Source organism: Taudactylus pleione, unplaced genomic scaffold (genome assembly GCF_031769625.1).
Source record: "Taudactylus pleione unplaced genomic scaffold, aTauple2 ptg000833l, whole genome shotgun sequence".
NCBI classification, from domain to species: Eukaryota; Metazoa; Chordata; class Amphibia; order Anura; family Myobatrachidae; genus Taudactylus; species Taudactylus pleione.
This window is the reverse complement of record NW_028285235.1, coordinates 392,885-418,954: the sequence shown is the minus strand read 5'-3', so window position 1 is coordinate 418,954 and position 26,070 is coordinate 392,885. Positions and strand designations below refer to the sequence as shown.

The following is a 26,070-nucleotide window of genomic DNA, read 5'->3' as shown; positions in this document are numbered from 1 at the left end:
GTACAGGACTGTCCATGCCATGATAAATACTTATATCAGTATATATTACATCAGTGACACTGAGGACAGGACTGTCCATGCCATGATAGATACTTATATCAGTATATATTACATCAGTGACACTGAGTACAGGACTGTCCATGCCATGATAGGTACTTATATCAGTATATAATACATCAGTGACACTGAGTACAGGACTGTCCATGCCATGATAGGTACTTATATCAGTATATAATACATCAGTGACACTGAGTACAGGACTGTCCATGCCATGATATATACTTATATCAGTAAATAATACATTAGTGACAGTGAGGACAGGACTGTCCATGCCATGATAGATACTTATATCAGTATATAATACAACAGTGACACTGAGGACAGGACTGTCCATGCCATGATACTTATATCAGTATATAATACATCAGTGACACTGAGGACAGGACTGTCCATGCCATGATAGATACTTATATCAGTATATAATACATCAGTGACAGTGAGGACAGGACTGTCCATGCCATGATAGATACTTATATCAGTAAATAGTACATCAGTGACACTGAGGACAGGACTGTCCATGCCATGATACTTATATCAGTATATATTACATCAGTGACACTGAGTACAGGACTGTCCATGCCATGATAGGTACTTATATCTGTATATAATACATCAGTGACACTGAGGACAGGACTGTCCATGCCATAATAGATACTTATATCAGTATATAATACATCAGTGACACTGAGTACAGGACTGTCCATGCCATGATAGGTACTTATATCAGTATATAATACATCAGTGACACTGAGGACAGGACTGTCCATGCCATGATAGATACTTATATCAGTATGTAATACATCAGTGACACTGAGGACAGGACTGTCCATGCCATGATAGATACATATATCAGTATATAATACATCAGTGACACTGAGGACAGGACTGTCCATGCCATGATATATACTTATATCAGTATATATTACATCAGTGACACTGAGGACAGGACTGTACATGCCATGATAGATACTTATATCAGTATATAATACATCAGTGACACTGAGGACAGGACTGTCCATGCCATGATAGATTCTTATATCAGTATATAATACATCAGTGACACTGAGGACAGGACTGTCCATGCCATAATAGATACTTATATCAGTATATAATACATCAGTGACACTGAGTACAGGACTGTCCATGCCATAATAGATACTTATATCAGTATATAATACATCAGTGACACTGAGTACAGGACTGTCCATGCCATGATAGATACTTATATCAGTATGTAATACATCAGTGACACTGAGGACAGGACTGTCCATGCCATGATAGATACTTATATCAGTATATAATACATCAGTGACACTGAGGACAGGACTGTCCATGCCATGATACTTATATCAGTATATAATACATCAGTGACACTGAGGACAGGACTGTCCATGCCATGATAGATACTTATATCAGTATATAATACATCAGTGACACTGAGGATAGGACTGTCCATGCCATGATATATACTTATATCAGTATATAATACATCAGTGACACTGAGGACAGGACTGTCCATGCCATGATAGATACTTATATCAGTATATAATATATCAGTGACACTGAGGACAGGACTGTCCATGCCATGATACTTATATCAGTATATAATACATCAGTGACACTGAGGACAGGACTGTCCATGCCATGATAGATACTTATATCAGTATATAATACATCAGTGACACTGAGGACAGGACTGTCCATGCCATGATAGATACTTATATCAGTATATAATATATCAGTGACACCGAGGACACGACTGTCCATGCCATGATAGATACTTATATCAGTAAATAGTACATCAGTGACACTGAGGACAGGACTGTCCATGCCATGTTAGATACTTATATCAGTATATAATACAACAGTGACACTGAGGACAGGACTGTCCATGCCATGATACTTATATCAGTATATAATACATCAGTGACACTGAGGACAGGACTGTCCATGCCATGATAGATACTTATATCAGTATATAATACATCAGTGACAGTGAGGACAGGACTGTCCATGCAATGATAGATACTTATATCAGTAAATAGTACATCAGTGACACTGAGGACAGGACTGTCCATGCCATGATACTTATATCAGTATATAATACATCAGTGACACTGAGGACAGGACTGTCCATGCAATGATAGATTCTTATATCAGTATATAATACATCAGTGACACTGAGGATAGGACTGTCCATGCCATGATAGATACTTATATCAGTATATAATACATCAGTGACACTGAGGACAGGACTGTCCATGCCATGATAGATACATATATCAGTATATAATACATCAGTGACACTGAGGACAGTACTGTACATGCCATGATAGGTACTTATATCAGTATATAATACATCAGTGACACTGAGTACAGGACTGTCCATGCCATGATAGATACTTATATCAGTATATAATACATCAGTGACACTGAGGACAGAACTGTCCATGCCATGATAGATACTTATATCAGTATATAATACATCAGTGACACTGAGTACAGGACTGTCCATGCCATGATAGATACTTATATCAGTATATAATACATCAGTGACACTGAGTACAGGACTGTCCATGCCATGATAGATACTTATATCAGTATATAATACATCAGTGACACTGAGTACAGGACTGTCCATGCCATGATAGATACTTATATCAGTATATAATACATCAGTGACACTGAGGACTGGACTGTCCATGCCATGATAGATACTTATATCAGTATATAATACATCAGTGACACTGAGGACAGGACTGTCCATGCCATGATAGATACTTATATCAGTATATAATACATCAGTGACACTGAGGACAGGACTGTACATGCCATGATAGATACTTATATCAGTATATAATACATCAGTGACACTGAGTACAGGACTGTCCATGCCATGATAAATACTTATATCAGTATATATTACATCAGTGACACTGAGGACAGGACTGTCCATGCCATGATAGGTACTTATATCTGTATATAATACATCAGTGACACTGAGGACAGGACTGTCCATGCCATAATAGATACTTATATCAGTATATAATACAACAGTGACACTGAGGACAGGACTGTCCATGCCATGATAGATACTTATATCAGTATGTAATATATCAGTGACACTGAGGACAGGACAGTACATGCCATGATAGATACTTATATCAGTATATAATATATCAGTGACAGTGAGTACAGGACTGTCCATGCCATGATAGATACTTATATCAGTATATAATACATCAGTGACTCTGAGGACAGGACTGTCCATGCCATGATACTTATATCAGTATATAATACATCAGTGACACTGAGGACAGGACTGTCCATGCCATGATACTTATATCAGTAAATAGTACATCAGTGACTCTGAGGACAGGACTGTCCATGCCATGATAGATACTTATATCAGTATATAATACAACAGTGACTCTGAGGACAGGACTGTCCATGCCATGATACTTATATCAGTATATAATACATCAGTGACACTGAGGACAGGACTGTCCATGCCATGATAGATACTTATATCAGTATATAATACATCAGTGACACTGAGGACAGGACTGTGCATGCCATGATAGATACTTATATCAGTTTATAATACATCAGTGACAGTGAGGACAGGACTGTCCATGCCATGATAGATACTTATATCAGTATATAATACATCAGTGACACTGAGGACAGGACTGTCCATGCCATGATACTTATATCAGTATATAATACATCAGTGACAGTGAGGACAGGATTGTCCATGCCATGATAGATACTTATATCAGTAAATAGTACATCAGTGACACTGAGGACAGGACTGTCCATGCCATGATACTTATATCAGTATATAATACATCAGTGACACTGAGGACAGGACTGTCCATGCCATGATAGATTCTTATATCAGTATATAATACATCAGTGACACTGAGGATAGGACTGTCCATGCCATGATAGATACTTATATCAGTATATAATACATCAGTGACACTGAGTACAGGACTGTCCATGCCATGATAGATACTTATATCAGTATATAATACATCAGTGACACTGAGGACAGGACTGTTCATGCCATGATAGATACATATATCAGTATATAATACATCAGTGACGCTGAGAATAGGACTGTCCATGCCATGATAGATACTTATATCATTATATAATACATCAGTGACACTGAGGACAGGACTGTCCATGCCATGATAGATACTTATATCAGTATATAATACATCTGTGACACCGAGGACAGGACTGTCCATGCCATGATAGATACTTATATCAGTATATAATACATCAGTGACACTGAGGATAGGACTGTCCATGCCATGATAGATACTTATATCAGTATATAATACATCAGTGACACTGAGGACAGGACTGTCCATGCCATGATAGATACTTATATCAGTATATAATACATCAGTGACACTGAGGACAGGACTGTCCATGCCATGATACTTATATCAGTATATAATACATCAGTGATACTGAGGACAGGACTGTCCATGCCATGATAGATACTTATATCAGTATATAATACATCAGTGACACTGAGGACAGGACTGTCCATGCCATGATAGATACTTATATCAGTATATAATACATCAGTGACACTGAGTACAGGACTGTCCATGCCATGATAGATACTTATATCAGTATATAATACATCAGTGACACTGAGGACAGGACTGTTCATGCCATGATAGATACATATATCAGTATATAATACATCAGTGACGCTGAGAATAGGACTGTCCATGCCATGATAGATACTTATATCAGTATATAATACATCTGTGACTCCGAGGACAGGACTGTCCATACCATGCTGGATACTTATATCAGTATATAATACATCAGTGACACTGAGGACAGGACTGTCCATGCCATGATAGATACTTATATCAGTATATAATACATCAGTGACACTGAGGACAGGACTGTCCATGCCATGATAGATACTTATATCAGTATATAATACATCAGTGACACTGAGGACAGGACTGTCCATGCCATGATAGATACTTATATCAGTATGTAATACATCAGTGACACCGAGGACAGGACTGTCCATGCCATGATAGGTACTTATATCAGTATATAATACATCAGTGACACCGAGGACAGGACTATCCATGCCATGATAGATACATATATCAGTAAATAATACATTAGTGACACTGAGGACAGGACTATCCATGCCATGATAGATACTTATATCAGTATATAATACATCAGTGACACCGAGGACAGGACTGTCCATGCCATGATAGATACTTATATCAGTATATAATACATCAGTGACACCGAGGACAGGACTGTCCATGCCATGATAGATACTTATATCAGTATATAATACATCAGTGACACCGAGGAGAGGACTGTCCATGCCATGATATATAATTATATAAGTATAATACATATACTTAACATAAATGAGTGAAGACTAATTGCTATAATTGCTAATAATTGCGTGGAAAGTAAATGCTAATTAATTAGGTATGGAATTAGGTAACAGGATCTTATGTCTGATGTACTGATACCTGGAATTAGGTAACAGGATCTTATGTCTGATGTACTGATACCTGGAATTAGGTAACAGGATCTTATGTCTGATGTACTGATACCCGGAATTAAGTAACAGGATCTTATGTTTGATGTACTGATACTTTAGCAATTGATTGAAAATATAATTTTGCACATATCAAATTGTTGCCTAAAAACTCTTATGTTGTCTATCTTAATGAACATGATCTGAATAATGTTACCTGTTTGATGCTTATGCAAACTCTCCCAGCATAGAATATTTTCTCTCACTAACACTGAGATTTAACGAGTTAATATCTTCACCCAGCCCTATTCCATTTTTAAGGAAATTAACAATATTTTCCTCGATAATTAATTAGCATTTACTTTCTCACAATTTTTGCAATTAGTCTTCTCTCATTTATTTTAAGTATATATGTATTAGAAATAGGGGTGAGCGGGTTCGGATTTCTGAAATCCGAACCCCCCCGAGCCCCCCCGATCCGAGTCCGATCCGAGTCAGGCTCGACTTTTCCCGCCTGACTCGGATCTGAAATCGAGGCAAAACGTCATCTTCCCGCCTTCCGAGTCTCGCGGGTTTTGGATCCTATATAAGGTACACACGTCGGCGCCATTTTCTCACTCGGCTGTGGACAGTGAAGAGGGAGGGTGGGAGTTAGGGCTGTGTAGTGTAGTGTAGTGTAGTGCTGCTGTTGTCCACTACTTCAAAGTCCATAGGGGCTGGCTGTGTTGTGCTGTGCTGCTGTTGTTAATAGGGGCTGTGTCCACTACTTCAAAGTCCATAGGGGCTGGCTGGACTGTGTTGTGCAGTCAGTTCTCCATAGGGGCTGTGTCCACTCCAAAGTCCTGTGCAGTGTCCCAGTCCTAAAGGAGTGCTGTAGTGTTGTCCAGGGGGTGCTCTGTCCATCAGGGGTGCTCCCCCCAAGTGCTAAAAAAATAATATATTTTCTGTGTTTGTGAATTGTGTGCGCAGTAGCCGCACGTGCATCAACAAAGTAGTGCCAAGCGTGCGCCTGTGTCATAAGTAAAGGGCCGGCTGGCTTGACCGTTAAGGGTGCTGTAACCCCCGAAAGTACACTCCAGTCCAAACCAAAAAAAAATTATTTTCTGTGTTTGTGAATTGTGTGCGCAGTAGCCGCACGTGCATCAACAAAGTAGTGCCAAGCGTGCGCCTGTGTCATAAGTAAAGGGCCGGCTGGCTTGACCGTTAAGGGTGCTGTAACCCCCGAAAGTACACTCCAGTCCAAACCAAAAAAAAAATTATTTTCTGTGTTTGTGAATTGTGTGCGCAGTAGCCGCACGTGCATCAACAAAGTAGTGCCAAGCGTGCGCCTGTGTCATAAGTAAAGGGCCGGCTGGCTTGACCGTTAAGGGTGCTGTAACCCCCGAAAGTACACTCCAGTCCAAACCAAAAAAAATATTATTTTCTGTGTTTGTGAATTGTGTGCGCAGTAGTCGCACGTGCATCAACAAAGTAGTGCCAAGCGTGCGCCTGTGTCATAAGTAAAGGGCCGGCTGGCTTGACCGTTAAAGGGTGCTGTAACCCCCAAAGTACACTCCAGTCCAAACCAAAAAAAAAATTATTTTCTGTGTTTGTGAATTGTGTGCGCAGTAGCCGCACGTGCATCAACAAAGTAGTGCCAAGCGTGCGCCTGTGTCATAAGTAAAGGGCCGGCTGGCTTGACCGTTAAGGGTGCTGTAACCCCCGAAAGTACACTCCAGTCCAAACCAAAAAAAAAATTATTTTCTGTGTTTGTGAATTGTGTGCGCAGTAGCCGCACGTGCATCAACAAAGTAGTGCCAAGCGTGCGCCTGTGTCATAAGTAAAGGGCCGGCTGGCTTGACCGTTAAGGGTGCTGTAACCCCCGAAAGTACACTCCAGTCCAAACCAAAAAAAATATTATTTTCTGTGTTTGTGAATTGTGTGCGCAGTAGTCGCACGTGCATCAACAAAGTAGTGCCAAGCGTGCGCCTGTGTCATAAGTAAAGGGCCGGCTGGCTTGACCGTTAAAAGGTGCTGTAACCCCCAAAGTACACTCCAGTCCAAACCAAAAAAAAAATTATTTTCTGTGTTTGTGAATTGTGTGCGCAGTAGCCGCACGTGCATCAACAAAGTAGTGCCAAGCGTGCGCCTGTGTCATAAGTAAAGGGCCGGCTGGCTTGACCGTTAAGGGTGCTGTAACCCCCGAAAGTACACTCCAGTCCAAACCAAAAAAAAAATTATTTTCTGTGTTTGTGAATTGTGTGCGCAGTAGCCGCACGTGCATCAACAAAGTAGTGCCAAGCGTGCGCCTGTGTCATAAGTAAAGGGCCGGCTGGCTTGACCGTTAAAGGGTGCTGTAACCCCCGAAAGTACACTCCAGTCCTAACCAAAAAAAAATTATTTTCTGTGTTTGTGAATTGTGTGCGCAGTAGCCGCACGTGCATCAACAAAGTAGTGCCAAGAGTGCGCCTGTGTCATAAGTAAAGGGCCGGCTGGCTTGACCGTTAAGGGTGCTGTAACCCCCGAAAGTACACTCCAGTCCAAACCAAAAAAAAAATTATTTTCTGTGTTTGTGAATTGTGTGCGCAGTAGCCGCACGTGCATCAACAAAGTAGTGCCAAGCGTGCGCCTGTGTCATAAGTAAAGGGCCGGCTGGCTTGACCGTTAAGGGTGCTGTAACCCCCGAAAGTACACTCCAGTCCAAACCAAAAAAAAAATTATTTTCTGTGTTTGTGAATTGTGTGCGCAGTAGCCGCACGTGCATCAACAAAGTAGTGCCAAGCGTGCGCCTGTGTCATAAGTAAAGGGCCGGCTGGCTTGACCGTTAAGGGTGCTGTAACCCCCGAAAGTACACTCCAGTCCAAACCTAAAAAAAAATTATTTTCTGTGTTTGTGAATTGTGTGCGCAGTAGCCGCACGTGCATCAACAAAGTAGTGCCAAGCGTGCGCCTGTGTCATAAGTAAAGGGCCGGCTGGCTTGACCGTTAAGGGTGCTGTAACCCCCGAAAGTACACTCCAGTCCAAACCAAAAAAAATATTATTTTCTGTGTTTGTGAATTGTGTGCGCAGTAGTCGCACGTGCATCAACAAAGTAGTGCCAAGCGTGCGCCTGTGTCATAAGTAAAGGGCCGGCTGGCTTGACCGTTAAAGGGTGCTGTAACCCCCAAAGTACACTCCAGTCCAAACCAAAAAAAAAATTATTTTCTGTGTTTGTGAATTGTGTGCGCAGTAGCCGCACGTGCATCAACAAAGTAGTGCCAAGCGTGCGCCTGTGTCATAAGTAAAGGGCCGGCTGGCTTGACCGTTAAGGGTGCTGTAACCCCCGAAAGTACACTCCAGTCCAAACCAAAAAAAAAATTATTTTCTGTGTTTGTGAATTGTGTGCGCAGTAGCCGCACGTGCATCAACAAAGTAGTGCCAAGCGTGCGCCTGTGTCATAAGTAAAGGGCCGGCTGGCTTGACCGTTAAAGGGTGCTGTAACCCCCGAAAGTACACTCCAGTCCTAACCAAAAAAAAATTATTTTCTGTGTTTGTGAATTGTGTGCGCAGTAGCCGCACGTGCATCAACAAAGTAGTGCCAAGAGTGCGCCTGTGTCATAAGTAAAGGGCCGGCTGGCTTGACCATTAAGGGTGCTGTAACCCCCGAAAGTACACTCCAGTCCAAACCAAAAAAAAAATTATTTTCTGTGTTTGTGAATTGTGTGCGCAGTAGCCGCACGTGCATCAACAAAGTAGTGCCAAGCGTGCGCCTGTGTCATAAGTAAAGGGCCGGCTGGCTTGACCGTTAAAGGGTGCTGTAACCCCTGAAAGTACACTCCAGTCCAAACCAAAAAAAAATTATTTTCTGTGTTTGTGAATTGTGTGCGCAGTAGCCGCACGTGCATCAACAAAGTAGTGTCAAGCGTTCGCCTGTGTCATAAGTAAAGGGCCGGCTGGCTTGACCGTTAAGGGTGCTGTAACCCCCGAAAGTACACTCCAGTCCAAACCAAAAAAAAAATTATTTTCTGTGTTTGTGAATTGTGTGCGCAGTAGCCGCACGTGCATCAACAAAGTAGTGCCAAGCGTTCGCCTGTGTCATAAGTAAAGGGCCGGCTGGCTTGACCGTTAAGGGTGCTGTAACCCCCGAAAGTACACTCCAGTCCAAACCAAAAAAAAAATTATTTTCTGTGTTTGTGAATTGTGTGCGCAGTAGCCGCACGTGCATCAACAAAGTAGTGCCAAGCGTGCGCCTGTGTCATAAGTAAAGGGCCGGCTGGCTTGACCGTTAAGGGTGCTGTAACCCCCGAAAGTACACTCCAGTCCAAACCAAAAAAAAAATTATTTTCTGTGTTTGTGAATTGTGTGCGCAGTAGCCGCACGTGCATCAACAAAGTAGTGCCAAGCGTGCGCCTGTGTCATAAGTAAAGGGCCGGCTGGCTTGACCGTTAAGGGTGCTGTAACCCCCGAAAGTACACTCCAGTCCAAACCTAAAAAAAAATTATTTTCTGTGTTTGTGAATTGTGTGCGCAGTAGCCGCACGTGCATCAACAAAGTAGTGCCAAGCGTGCGCCTGTGTCATAAGTAAAGGGCCGGCTGGCTTGACCGTTAAGGGTGCTGTAACCCCCGAAAGTACACTCCAGTCCAAACCTAAAAAAAAATTATTTTCTGTGTTTGTGAATTGTGTGCGCAGTAGCCGCACGTGCATCAACAAAGTAGTGCCAAGAGTGCGCCTGTGTCATAAGTAAAGGGCCGGCTGGCTTGACCGTTAAAGGGTGCTGTAACCCCCGAAAGTACACTCCAGTCCAAAGCCAAACCAAAAAAAAATTATTTTCTGTGTTTGTGAATTGTGTGCGCAGTAGCCGCACGTGCATCAACAAAGTAGTGCCAAGAGTGCGCCTGTGTCATAAGTAAAGGGCCGGCTGGCTTGACCGTTAAAGGGTGCTGTAACCCACAAAGTACACTCCAGTCCGAACCAAAAAAAAATTTATTTTCTGTGTTTAGCCGCACGTATATATCAAATCGATATAACATAAATGGAGGACCAAACTTTCTCCGATAAAAATAAAATAGAGAAAGATCAAGAACCACTTCCTCCTAGTGCTGAAGCTGCTGCCACTAGTCATGACATAGACGATAACATGCCATCAACGTCGTCTGCCAAGGCCGATGCCCAATGTCATAGTAGAGGGCACATACAATCCCAAATGGCAAAGTTCAGGAAAATGACCTTGAAAAAGACATTTAAATCAGCTGAAGAGAAACGTAAACTTGCCAATATGCCATTTACGACACGGAGTGGCAAGGAACGGCTAAGGTCGATCCCTAGTATGTTCATGACTAGTGGTTCAGCTTCACATGACGATGGAAGCCCTCCTCCCACTAAAAAAATCAAAAGAGTTAAGCTGGCAAAAGCACAGCGAAGAACTGTGCTTTCTAAGAAGATATCACAAATCCCCAAAGAGAGTCCAAGTGTGGTGGTGGTTGCGATGCCTGACCTTCCCAGCACTGGACGGGAAGAGGTGGCTCTTTCCACCATTTGCACGCCCCCTGCAAGTGCTGAAAGGAGCACCCACAGTCCACTTGCTGATATGCAAATTGAAGATGTCACTGTTGAAGTACAACAGGATGAGGATACTGGTGTAGCTGGCGCTGAGGAGGAAGTTGGCGAGGAGGATTCTGATGGTGATGTGGTTTGTTTAAATCAGGCTCCGGGGGAGACAGTTGTTGTCCGTGGGATGAAAAAGCCCATCACGGTCATGCCTGGGCAGAAGACCAAACATTCCACCTCTTTGGTCTGGCAATATTTCTATCCAAATCCGGACAACAACTGTCTTGCCATATGTACCATATGTAAAGGTGAAATAAGTAGGGGTAGGGACGTCAACCACCTAGGAACATCCTCCCTTATACGGCACCTGCAGCGCGTTCATAAAAAGTTACTGTCAAGTTCAGAAACTTTGGCTCAGACCGTAAGCAGTCCAGGGACACCTAAATCCCGTTGTCCTGTTGTATCCAAGCGCCTGCAAACCACACCGTCAACTCCCTCCTCGTCAATTTCCTCCTTAGTCAGGATCGGAAGTAGTCCTGCAGGCCATATCACTGGCATGACTGACTCTCCTATCCGGGATTCCTCCGGAGGATCCTGCATTGCTACGCCTACTGCTGCCGCTGCTGCTGTTGCTGCTGCTGCTGGGAGTCGTTCATCATCCCAGAGAGGAAGTAGGAACACCACTACTTTTACTAAACAATTAACCCTCCAACAGTCCTTAGCGAGGAGGATGAAGTACGACAGCAGTCATCCTGAAGCAAAACGTATAACTGAGGCCTTGACTGCTATGTTGGTGTTAGACGTGCGTCCGGTATCCGCCATTAGTGCAGTGGGATTTAGACAATTGATGGAGGTAGTGTGTCCCCGGTTCCAAATCCCGTCTAGATTCCACTTCACTAGGCAGGCGATACCGAGACTGTACAGAAACGTCAGAAAAAGTGTCCTCAGTGTCCTGAAAAATGCCGTTGTACACAATGTCCACTTAACCACGGACATGTGGACAAGTGGAACAGGGCAGACTAAGGACTATATGACTGTGACAGCCCACTGGGTAGATGTATCACCTTACGCAGCAACAGCAGCAGCGTCACCAGTAGCAGCATCTCAGAAACGCCAGCTCGTTACAAGGCAGGCTACGCTGTGTATCACCGGTTTCAGTAAGAGGCACACCGCCGACAACCTCTTAGAGAAACTGAGGGAAATCATCGCCCAGTGGCTTACCCCACTTAGACTCTCCTGGGGATTTGTGATATCTGACAACGCCACCAATATTGTGCGGGCATTACATCTGGGCAAATTCCAGCACGTCCCATGTTTTGCTCACACAATAAACTTGGTGGTGCAGAATTTTCTGAAAAGCGACAGGGGCGTGCAGGAGACGCTTTGGGTGGCCCGAAAAATTTCTGGCCACTTTCGCCATTCAGCGACTGCGTGCCGAAGACTGGAGCGCCAGCAAACACTCTTGAACCTGCCCCTCCATCACCTGAAGCAAGAGGTTGTGACGCGGTGGAACTCAACCCTCTATATGCTTCAGAGGATGGAGGAGCAGCAAAAGGCCATACAAGCCTATACATCCACCTATGACATAGGCAAAGGAGGGGGTATGCACCTGACTCAAGCGCAGTGGAGAATGATTTCCGTGTTGTGCAAGGTTCTTCAGCCCTTCGAACTTGCCACACGTGAAGTCAGTTCAGACACTGCCAGCTTGAGTCAGGTCATTCCCCTCATCAGGCTTTTGCAGAAGCAGCTGGAGAAAGTGAAGGAGGAGCTAAGACGGAGCGATTCCGCTCGGCATGTGGGACTTGTGGATGAAGCCCTTCATTCGCTTTGCCAGGATTCCAGGGTGGTCAATCTGTTGAAATCAGACCACTACATTTTGGCCACCGTGCTCGATCCTAGGATTAAAGCCTATGTGGTGTCTCTCTTTCCGGCCGACACAAGCCTGCAGAGGTGCAAAGACCTGCTGGTGAACACACTGTCAGCTGAAGCGGAACGTGACACGTCAACGGCTCCTTCTTCATTTTCTCCCGCAACTGGGGCTGCCAGGAAAAAACTTAGGTATCCTAAGCAACCCGCTGGCGGTGATGCAGGGCAGGCAGGACCAAGTTTGGACATCTGGTCCGGACTGAAGGACCTGGCAACAATTTCTGACATGTCTACTGTCACTGCATATGATACTGTCACCATTGACAGAATGGTGGAGGATTACATCGGTGACAGCATCCAAGTAGGCATGTCAGACAGTCCATACCTGTACTGGCAGGAAAAAGAGGCAATTTGGAGGCCCCTGTACAAACTGGCTCTATTTTACCTGAGTTGCCCCCCCTCCAGTGTGTACTCCGAAAGAGTGTTTAGTGCAGCCGGGAACCTTGTCAGCGAAAGGCGTAGGAGGTTGCTTCCACAGAATGTGGAGAAGATGATGTTCATCAAAATGAATTATCAGCTCTTCCAGGGAGACCAGCCTCCAGAAGGTACAGAGGGACCTGTGGTGGTGGATTCAAGTGGGGACGAGTTAATACTTTGTGAGGATGAGGATGTACACACTGAAGAGGGTGAGGAATCGGTGGATGAGGAGGATGAGGATGACATCTTGCCTCCGTAGAGCCAGTTTGTGCAGGGACACATTAATTGCCAGCTTGTTTTGTGGGGGCCCAAACGAACCAATCATTTCAGCCACAGTTGTGTGGCAGACCCTGGCGCTGAAATGATTGATTTGTTAAAGTGTGCATGTCCTGTTTATACAACATAAGGGTGGGTGGGAGGGCCCAAGGACAATTCCATCTTGCACCTCTTTTTTTCTTTGCATTATGTACAGTTTGGGGCCTAGTTTTTCTAACTGCCATCCTGCCTGCCACTGCAGTGTCACTCCTAGATGGGTCACGTGTTTGTGCCGCCCACTCGTGTCGCTTAGCATAGTCATCCAGCTACCTCGGTGCAACCTTTTGGACATAAAAACACTATTGTGAGGTGTGAGGTGTTCAGAATAGACTGGAAATGAGTGGAAATTAAGGTTATTGAGGTTAATAATAGCATAGGAGCAGAAAAACCTACAAATTCTGTGATTTTAGCTGTTTTTATGCTTTTTTTCAAAAAAATACAGATCCAAAACACAAAACCCAGAACCCAAAACACGGAAGGGTGGTTTTGGCAAAACCAATCCAGATCCAAAACACGAAGAAAGATCCAGATCCAAAACCAAAACACAAAACACGAAAAGTGGCCGGTGCACACCCCTAATTAGAAATTATGTATTAAAAAAATACCTTCATTTTCGTTCCATTTTTCTGGTATAAGCCACATCTTACCATTATTCCAGTCATGCACCCACCAAAATATTGACATGGTTATAATGTCGGCATTGTGAATGTTGACTGTAAGAATGTCTACATACCAGTATTTTAGAGCTAGATTTAGTGTAATGGTGAATACACACGATCAGATTTTCCTTCAGATTTGTACAAAAGTGATTTTAAAAGTCATTCAAAATCTGACATGTGTTCCTGTAACGATGAACGATGCGCGTTCCCATTTGTCAGATAACGGTATCTGACATCTGATGTGTTTGCAGTCAGATTAGTCAGATTTTCATTCATTTTAATACTGTCAAAAATGGTTTGTAGTTCACCGTTGATCGTTCGTCTGACAGATCTGACCGTTGTATGCACCATTAGGTGTGAGCGTCATTCAGAGTTGTACACTAATGCAAACGCATCTGCAATTGTGCCGCTTAGCAATTGCTAAAATACTGTATGCAAGTGCATCAGACGTTATATAACCCTATAACGCCACATTGTTTCTGGGATCACTTTGATATAATTTTCCCTTTCGTAACAAGCTGGTCTCCATGTTCCTTCTAGTGGGTCACACACTAGCACCAGTGAAGGTTCTGCCATGTTCTTAAACTGCCTCTTTCTGCCTTTTCTCCTGCAGGCTATCATGAGGTTCCGGACTGTGTCGTGGATTAATATTCTCCTGCCCATGGTCGTCTTGCTGTTTATTTCACTAATAATTAGAAAACTTCCTGCCCAGAACCACTCTCCTCGGGAGGTAGACCGGCAACCTATCAGAGGCTCAGTCACGCTCCGCGATGAACTTTCCACTTATCACCTGAACTATTCTCAGTTCCTCTTAGAGTTTCCTCACCTGCAGCTTTACCAATGCTCGCTCCTCCACACCCCACCAGCAGAACCCAGTGATGGGGACAATCTTCATCTGCTGCTCCTGGCCATCAAAACCCACCCACAGTCACTAGACAGGAGATGGGCACTAAGGAGGACGTGGGCAAAAAGAACTGTGATGGCTGGGTACATGGTGAGGCCAATATTCCTAATGGGACAAAGTCCTAACATCAAGAACATGGAGATAATAAAGTTGGAAAACAAGGAGTATGGGGACATTCTACAGTGGGACTTCACTGAGGGACATCACAACCTATCCCTTAAGGAACGTTGCTTTCTGGAATGGCTGCACTACCACATCCCTAAGGTGGATTTCATATTTAAAGGTTGGTGATGTACTCTATACTTAGTTATAGATATTCTGGGTGTGTGACACTATTATCCCATCAGAGGGTTCACTGACCCTATAACTTATAGGTATCCTGTGTGTGTGACACTATTATCCCATCAGAGGGTTCACTGACCCTATAACTTATAGGTATACTGTGTGTGTGACACTATTATCCCATCAGAGGGGTCACTGACCCTATAACTTATAGGTATCCTGTGTGTGTGACACTTTTATCCCATCAGAGGAGTCACTGACACTATAATTTATAGTTATCCTGTGTGTGTGACACTATTATCCCATCAGAGGAGTCACTGACCCTATAACTTATAGGTATCCTGTGTGTGTGACACTATTATCCCATCAGAGGGTTCACTGACCCTATAACTTATAGGTATCCTGTGTGTGTGACACTTTTATCCCATCAGAGGAGTCACTGACACTATAATTTATAGTTATCCTGTGTGTGTGACACTTTTATCCCATCAGAGGAGTCACTGACCCTATAACTTATAGGTATCCTGTGTGTGTGACACTATTATCCCATCAGAGGAGTCACTGACACTATAATTTATAGTTATCCTGTGTGTGTGACACTATTATCCCATCAGAGGAGTCACTGACCCTATAACTTATAGGTATCCTATGTGTGTGACACTATTATCCCATCAGAGGAGTCACTGACCCTATAACTTATAGGTATCCTGTGTGTGACACTATTATCCCATCAGAGGGGTCACTGACCCTATAACTTATAGGTATCCTGTGTGTGTGTGACACTATTATACCATCAGAGGAGTCACTGACCCTATAACTTCTAGGTATCCTGTGTGTGTGACACTATTATCCCATCAGAGGAGTCACTGACTCTATAACTTATAGGTATCCTGTGTGTGTGTGACACTATTATACCATCAGAGGAGTCACTGACCCTATAACTTCTAGGTATCCTGTGTGTGTGACACTATTATCCCATCAGAGGAGTCACTGACCCTATAACTTATAGGTATCCTGTGTGTGTGACACTATTATCCCATCAGAGGAGTCACTGACCCTATAACTTATAGGTATCCTGTGTGTGTGACACTATTATCCCATCAGAGAGGTCACTGACCCTATAACTTATAGGTATCCTGTGTGTGTGACACTATTATCCCATCAGAGGGGTCACTGACCCTATAACTTATAGGTATCCTGTATGTGTGACACTATTATCCCATCAGAGGGAGTTACTAATCCTATCACTCCAAAGTGTATCTATATTAGATATAATAATTGTTTCTCTATTATGTTATCTTTCAGGTGATGACGATGAGTTTGTGAATCCGGCCGCCCTGATTGAGTTCATTAATGAACATGGATTCCTGCCTCATACATTATATGGCGCGGTTCAGCATCACGCTGTCGTCCTTCGTTATTCTAAATACCAAGTTTCAGAATCCTTGTTTCCAAATTCGAAATATCCTTACTTCTTGTCTGGTGGGGGCTTCCTCTTCCCGGGACCCTCTGTCCAGCCCCTTTACCAGGCTTCCCTGAAGATCCCAGTCTTCCCCCTGGATGATGTGTATTTTGGGTTTCTGGTGTTATCTGCCAAGCTCACCCTCACTCACAGCCCCCGGTTTTATGTGTTTGGACTGGACTTTGATGCGTGTAGATTCAAGCGAGCACTTGTGGTGCACGGAATCTCCCCCGAGCATCTGATAGACGTGTGGAGTGCGGTTCAAACAGCAGAATGCAGTGTCCAGTCACCACGCAAACTGTACTTCCATCGTCAGACCAGTATACTAAGTGGCGGACCTCCAATGGTACAAAGGTAGAGAATGAAGATAAAAATCACACAAAGCCTTCAAACTTATGATTCATGTGTTTATTTGAACTTTTTTTCTTGAAGATTTTTTTTTAATTTCCCACTGGTAAACCAAGAACCCAAAGCTCACAGGTCCTTGTTGTATATTTGTGTTAAAGGGTCTGTAGTAAAGACCGTCTCATCTTCCAACCACTCGTGGATCAGGTGGAATTATCTGGTTCCCAAACTGCTGGGCTGCCCCCAGTCTCTCTACAGTGTTTTAATGCCGGGCGCTGCCACCCGTGGGCATGGTACTAGGACAGTGCCAGAAAAACTGGACTCTCCCACCAAAATCTAGAAGGATAAGAGGAGTGTACATATATGTATAATATTACCTGTATCCACTTGTTGGAAGATTATATATATATATATATATATATATATATATATATATTATAAATAATGTTTATGGCCCAGATCCTGGATATATACGCTTGTGTCCCTTTCTTTATTGAGTGTATAATGACTTGTTGACACTTTTGAGTATTTGGAGATCATTGCTCTTTGCCTTTCCTGTTTTCTGTTATGCATTTATGAAAGGAAATTATACGGTTTAATTTTCTATCGTCAGATGATAGATGTGCCCATAAAATTAAACTATACTGAACTAAAATAATCACACAAGACCAAGTTAAACACTGTAATTGGTCAGCTTTATTTTATATAAGTATGGTGGCAGGAGAAAGAACAGCAAACACCAGCATCCACTTGTCTTAGGCAAAAGGATGTCACAACTCACCAGGGCCAACTATCCCAATAACAAGGGTAAGTGTGATCTTAAAGCTTGCAAGTGCCAACTATCTCTTTCACAGCAAGTGATGCAGCCTCCAACACCCATGCCAATGCTCCATTCATACCAACTCAGTTGAGAGGTGCCGCTGACCCCAGTAGGGTGAAATGAAATGAAAGCATTGAAGGGGTACACACCGCTCATACTGCAGCAAGATGGATGCTTCAATATTACCGGTCTTACCCTGCAATGAAATAAAGCCGACACAAGACACAATAGGGAAGGAAGGGAGGGGGGTGTTTGATAAAATTCAAAGAGGCAGAGTTAAGACTGTAGATTCCCCACACCCTCTCATATAACACGCACCCTAACCTCTCATCCTATCACCACACCCTCTCTCATAACACACCCCTTAACCTCTCATCCTATCACCACACCCTCTCACATAACACACCCCCTAACCTCTCATCCTATCACCACACCCTCTCACATAACACTCCCCTAACATCTCATCCTATCACCACACCCTCTCACATAATACGCCCCCTAACCTCTCATCCTATCACCACACACTCTCACATAATACGCCCCTTTACCTCTCATCCTATCACCACACCCTCTCACATAACACACCCCCTAACCTCATCCTATCACCACACCCTCTCACACAACACGCCCCCTAACCTCTCATCCTATCACCACACCCTCTCACATAACACACCCCCTAACCTCTCATCCTATCACCACACCCTCTCATTTAACACGCACCCTAACCTCTCATCCTATCACCACACCCTCTCATATAACACGCCCCCTAACCTCTCATCCAATCACCACACCCTCTCTCATAACAAGCCCTTAACCTCTCATCCTATCACCACACCCTCTCACATAATACGCCCCCTAACCTCTCATCCTATCACCACAAACTCTCACATAATACACCCCTTTACCTCTCATCCTATCACCACACCCTCTCACATAACACACCCCCTAACCTCATCCTATCACCACACACTCTCACACAACACGCCCCCTAACCTCTCATCCTATCACCACACACTCTCACATAACACACACCCTAACCTCTCATCCTATCACCACACCCTCTCATTTAACACGCACCCTAACCTCTCATCCAATCACCACACCCTCTCACATAACACGCCCCCTAACCTCTCATCCTATCACCACACCCTCACATATAACACGCCCCCTAACCTCTCATCCAATCACCACACCCTCTCTCATAACAAGCCCTTAACCTCTCATCCTATCACCACACCCTCTCACATAACACACCCCCTAACCTCTCATCCTATCACCACACGCTCTCACATAACACACCCCCTAACCTCTCATCCTATCACTACACCCTCTCACATAACACGCCCCCTAACCTCTCATCCTATCACCACACCCTCTCACATAACACACACCCTAACCTTTCATCCTACCAAAACACCCTCTCACATAGCACGCCCCCTAACCTCTCATCCTATCACCACAACCTCTCACATAACACACCCCCTAACCTCAAATTCTATCACCACACCCTCTCACATAACACGCCCCCTAACCTCTCATTCTATCACCACACCCTCTCTCATAACATGCCCTTAACCTCTCATCCTATCACCACACCCTCTCACATAACACTCCCCCTAACCTCTCATCCTATCACCACACACTCTCACATAATACGACCCTTTACCTCTCATCCTATCACCACACCCTCTCACATAACACACCCCCTAACCTCATCCTATCACCACACACTCTCACATAACACGCCCCCTAACTTCTCATCCTATCACCACACCCTCTCATTTAACACGCACCCTAACCTCTCATCCTTTCACCACACCCTCTCATATAACACGCCCCCTAACTTTTCATCCAATCACCACACCCTCTCTCATAACATGCCCTTAACCTCTCATCCGATCACCACACCCTCTCACATAACACACCCCCTAACCTCTCATCCTATCACCATACACTCTCACATAACACGCCCCCTAACCTCTCATCCTATCACCAGCTCCTCTCACATAACACGTCCCCTAACCTCTCATCCTATCACCACACCCTCTCACATAACACACCCCCTAACCTCTCATCCTATCACCACACCCTCTCACATAACACACACCCTAACCTCTCATCCTACCACCACACCCTCTCACATAGCATGCCCCCTAACTTCTCATCCTATCACCAGCTCCTCTCACATAACACGTCCCCTAACCTCTCATCCTATCACCACACCCTCTCACATAACATGCCCTTAACCTCTCATCCTATCAGCGCACCCTCCACACATAACACACCCCCTATCCTCTCATCCTATCACCACACCCTCTCACATAACACGCACCCTAACTTCTCATCCTATCACCACACCCTCTCACATAATACGTCCCCTAAACGCTCATCCTATCACCACACCCTCTCACATAACACGCCCCCTAACCCCTCATCCTATCACCACACCCTCTTACATAACACACCCCCTAACCTCTCATCCTATCACCACAACCTCTCACATAACACGCCCACTAACCTCATCCTATCACCACACCCTCTCATTTAACACGCACCCTAACCTCTCATCCTATCACCACACCCTATCATATAACTCGCCCCCTAACCTCTCATCCAATCACCACACCCTCTCACAAAACATGCCCTTAACCTCTCATCCTATCACCACACCCTCTCACATAACACACCCCCTAACCTCTCATCCTATCACCACACACTCTCACATAATACACCCCTTAACCTCTCATCCTATCACCACACCCTCTCACATAACACACCCCCTAACCTCATCCTATCACCACACCCTCTCACATAACACGCCCCCTAACGTCTCATCCTATCAACACACCCTCTCACATAACACACCCCCTAACCTCTTATCCTACCACCACATCCTCTCACATAGCACGCCACCTAACCTCTCATCCTATCACCTGCTCCTCTCACATAACACGTCCCCTAACCTCTCATCCTATCACCACACCCTCTCACATAACACACCCCCTATCCTCTCTTCCTATCACCACAACCTCTAACATAACATGCCCCCTAACCTCTCATTCCATCACCACACCCTCTCACATAACATGTCCCCTAACTTCTCATCCTATCACCACACCCTCTCACATAACACGCCCCCTAACCCCTCATCCTATCACCACACCCTCTCACATAACACGCCCCCTAACCTCTCAATCTATCACCACACCCTCTCACATAACACGTCCCCTAACCTCTCATCCTATCACCGCACCCTCTCACATAACACACCCCCTAACCTCTCATTCTATCACCACACCCTCTCACGTAACACGTCCCCTAACCTCTCATCCTATCACCACACCCTCTCACATAACACGCCCCCTAACCTCTCATTCTATCACCACACCCTCTCACATAACACACCCCCTAACCTCTCATCCTATCACCACAAACTCTCACATAATACACCACTTTACCTCTCATCCTATCACCACACCCTCTCACATAACACACCCCCTAACCTCATCCTATCACCACACCCTCTCACACAACACGCCCCCTAACCTCTCATCCTATCACCACACACTCTCACATAACACACACCCTAACCTCTCATCCTATCACCACACCCTCTCATATAACACGCCCCCTAACCTCTCATCCAATCACCACACCCTCTCTCATAACAAGCCATTAACCTCTCATCCTATCACCACACCCTCTCACATAACACACCCCCTAACCTCTCATCCTATCACCACACCCTCTCACATAACACACCCCCTAACCTCTCATCCTATCACTACACCCTCTCACATAACACGCCCCCTAACCTCTCATCCTATCACCACACCCTCTCACATAACACACACCCTAACCTTTCATCCTACCAAAACACCCTCTCACATAGCACGCCACCTAACCTCTCATCCTATCACCACAACATCTCACATAACACACCCCCTAACCTCTCATTCTATCACCACACCCTCTCACATAACACGCCCCCTAACCTCTCATTCTATCACCACACCCTCTCTCATAACATGCCCTTAACCTCTCATCCTATCACCACACCCTCTCACATAACACTCCCCCTAACCTCTCATCCTATCACCACACACTCTCACATAATACGCCCCTTTACCTCTCATCCTATCACCACACCCTCTCACATAACACACCCCCTAACCTCATCCTATCACCACACACTCTCACATAACACGCCCCCTAACTTCTCATCCTATCAACACACCCTCTCATTTAACACGCACCCTAACCTCTCATCCTTTCACCACACCCTCTCATATAACACGCCCCCTAACTTTTCATCCAATCACCACACCCTCTCTCATAACATGCCCTTAACCTCTCATCCGATCACCACACCCTCTCACATAACACACCCCCTAACCTCTCATCCTATCACCAGACACTCTCACATAACACGCCCCCTAACCTCTCATCCTATCACCAGCTCCTCTCACATAACACGTCCCCTAACCTCTCATCCTATCACCACACCCTCTCACATAACACACCCCCTAACCTCTCATCCTATCACCACACCCTCTCACATAACACACACCCTAACCTCTCATCCTACCACCACACCCTCTAACATAGCATGCCCCCTAACCTCTCATCCTATCACCTGCTCCTCTCACATAACACGTCCCCTAACCTCTCATCCTATCACCACACCCTCTCACATAACATGCCCTAACCTCTCATCCTATCACCGCACCCTCCACACATAACACAACCCCTATCCTCTCATCCTATCACCACACCCTCTCACATAACAAGCACCCTAACCTCTCATTCTATCACCACACCCTCTCACATAACACGTCCCCTAAACGCTCATCCTATCACCACACCCTCTCACATAACACGCCCCCTAAACGCTCATCCAATCACCACACCCTCTTACATAACACACCCCCTAACCTCTCATCCTATCACCACAACCTCTCACATAACACGCCCACTAACCTCATCGTATCACCACACCCTCTCATTTAACACGCACCCTAACCTCTCATCCTATCACCACACCCTATCATATAACTCGCCCCCTAACCTCTCATCCAATCACCACACCCTCTCACATAACATGCCCTTAACCTCTCATCCTATCACCACACCCTCTCACATAACACACCCCCTAACCTCTCATCCTATCACCACACACTCTCACATAATACACCCCTTAACCTCTCATCCTATCACCACACCCTCTCACATAACACACCCCCTAACCTCTCATCCTATCACCACACCCTCTCACATAACACACCCCCTAACCTCTCATCCTACCACCACATCCTCTCACATAGCACGCCACCTAACCTCTCATCCTATCACCTGCTCCTCTCACATAACACGTCCCCTAACCTCTCATCCTATCACCACACCCTCTCACATAACACACCCCCTATCCTCTCTTCCTATCACCACAACCTCTCACATAACATGCCCCCTAACCTCTCATTCCATCACCACACCCTCTCACATAACACGTCCCCTAACTTCTCATCCTATCACCACACCCTCTCACATAACACGCCCCCTAACCCCTCATCCTATCACCACACTCTCTCACATAACACGCCCCCTAACCTCTCAATCTATCACCACACCCTCTCACATAACACGTCCCCTAACCTCTCATCCTATCACCGCACCCTCTCACATAACACGCCCCCTAACCTCTCATTCTATCACCACACCCTCTCACGTAACACGTCCCCTAACCTCTCATCCTATCACCACACCCTCTCACATAACACGCCCCCTAACCTCTCATTCTATCACCACACCCTCTCACATAACACACCCCCTAACCTCTCATCCTATCACCACAAACTCTCACATAATACACCCCTTTACCTCTCATCCTATCACCACACCCTCTCACATAACACACCCCCTAACCTCATCCTATCACCACACCCTCTCACACAACACGCCCCCTAACCTCTCATCCTATCACCACACACTCTCACATAACACACACCCTAACCTCTCATCCTATCACCACACCCTCTCATATAACATGCCCCCTAACCTCTCATCCAATCACCACACCCTCTCTCATAACAATCCATTAACCTCTCATCCTATCACCACACCCTCTCACATAACACACCCCCTAACCTCTCATCCTATCACCACACCCTCTCACATAACACACCCCCTAACCTCTCATCCTATCACTACACCCTCTCACATAACACGCCCCCTAACCTCTCATCCTATCACCACACCCTCTCACATAACACACACCCTAACCTTTCATCCTACCAAAACACCCTCTCACATAGCACGCCCCCTAACCTCTCATCCTATCACCACAACCTCTCACATAACACACCCCCTAACCTCTCATTCTATCACCACACCCTCTCACATAACACGCCCCCTAACCTCTCATTCTATCACCACACCCTCTCTCATAACATGCCCTTAACCTCTCATCCTATCACCACACCCTCTCACATAACACTCCCCCTAAACTCTCATCCTATCACCACACACTCTCACATAATACGCCCCTTTACCTCTCATCCTATCACCACACCCTCTCACATAACACACCCCCTAACCTCATCCTATCACCACACACTCTCACATAACACGCCCCCTAACTTCTCATCCTATCACCACACCCTCTCATTTAACACGCACCCTAACCTCTCATCCTTTCACCACACCCTCTCATATAACACGCCTCCTAACTTTTCATCCAATCACCACACCCTCTCTCATAACATGCCCTTAACCTCTCATCCGATCACCACACCCTCTCACATAACACACCCCCTAACCTCTCATCCTATCACCAGACACTCTCACATAACACGCCCCCTAACCTCTCATCCTATCACCAGCTCCTCTCACATAACACGTCCCCTAACCTCTCATCCTATCACCACACCCTCTCACATAACACACCCCCTAACCTCTCATCCTATCACCACACCCTCTCACATAACACACACCCTAACCTCTCATCCTACCACCACACCCTCTAACATAGCATGCCCCCTAACCTCTCATCCTATCACCAGCTCCTCTCACATAACACGTCCCCTAACCTCTCATCCTATCACCACACCCTCTCACATAACATTCCCTTAACCTCTCATCCTATCACTGCACCCTCCACACATAACACACCCCCTATCCTCTCATCCTATCACCACACCCTCTCACATAACACGCACCCTAACCTCTCATCCTATCACCACACCCTCTCACATAACACGTCCCCTAAACGCTCATCCTTTTCACCACACCCTCTTACATAACACGCCCCCTAACCCCTCATCCTATCACCACACCCTCTTACATAACACACCCCCTAACCTCTCATCCTATCACCACAACCTCTCACATAACACGCCCACTAACCTCATCGTATCACCACACCCTCTCATTTAACACGCACCCTAACCTCTCATCCTATCACCACACACTATCATATAACTCGCCCCCTAACCTCTCATCCAATCACCACACCCTCTCACATAACATGCCCTTAACCTCTCATCCTATCACCACACCCTCTCACATAACACACCCCCTAACCTCTCATCCTATCACCACACACTCTCACATAATACACCCCTTAACCTCTCATCCTATCACCACACCCTCTCACATAACACACCCCCTAACCTCATCCTATCACCACACCCACTCACATAACACGCGCCCTAACCTCTCTTCCTATCACCACACCCTCTCACATAACACACCCCCTAACCTCTCATCCTACCACCATATCCTCTCACATAGCACGCCCCCTAACCTCTCATCCTATCACCTGCTCC

General features: G+C 45.2%; 2 protein-coding genes across 2 annotated transcripts in view; one reads left to right on the top strand and one right to left on the bottom strand.

Moving 5' to 3' along the window:
* Positions 1–26,070, bottom strand: part of LOC148474547 (beta-1,3-galactosyltransferase 5-like) — a 207,533-nt gene that overhangs the window by 68,054 nt on the left and 113,409 nt on the right. The gene's annotated exons all lie outside the window — the stretch shown is intronic.
* LOC148474548 (beta-1,3-galactosyltransferase 5-like) lies at positions 15,054–17,440 on the top strand. Its single transcript, XM_088458448.1, has 2 exons — positions 15,054–15,621; positions 16,926–17,440. Exons 1-2 carry the CDS (start codon positions 15,054–15,056, stop codon positions 17,438–17,440), a joined length of 1,083 nt encoding a protein of 360 aa, XP_088314574.1.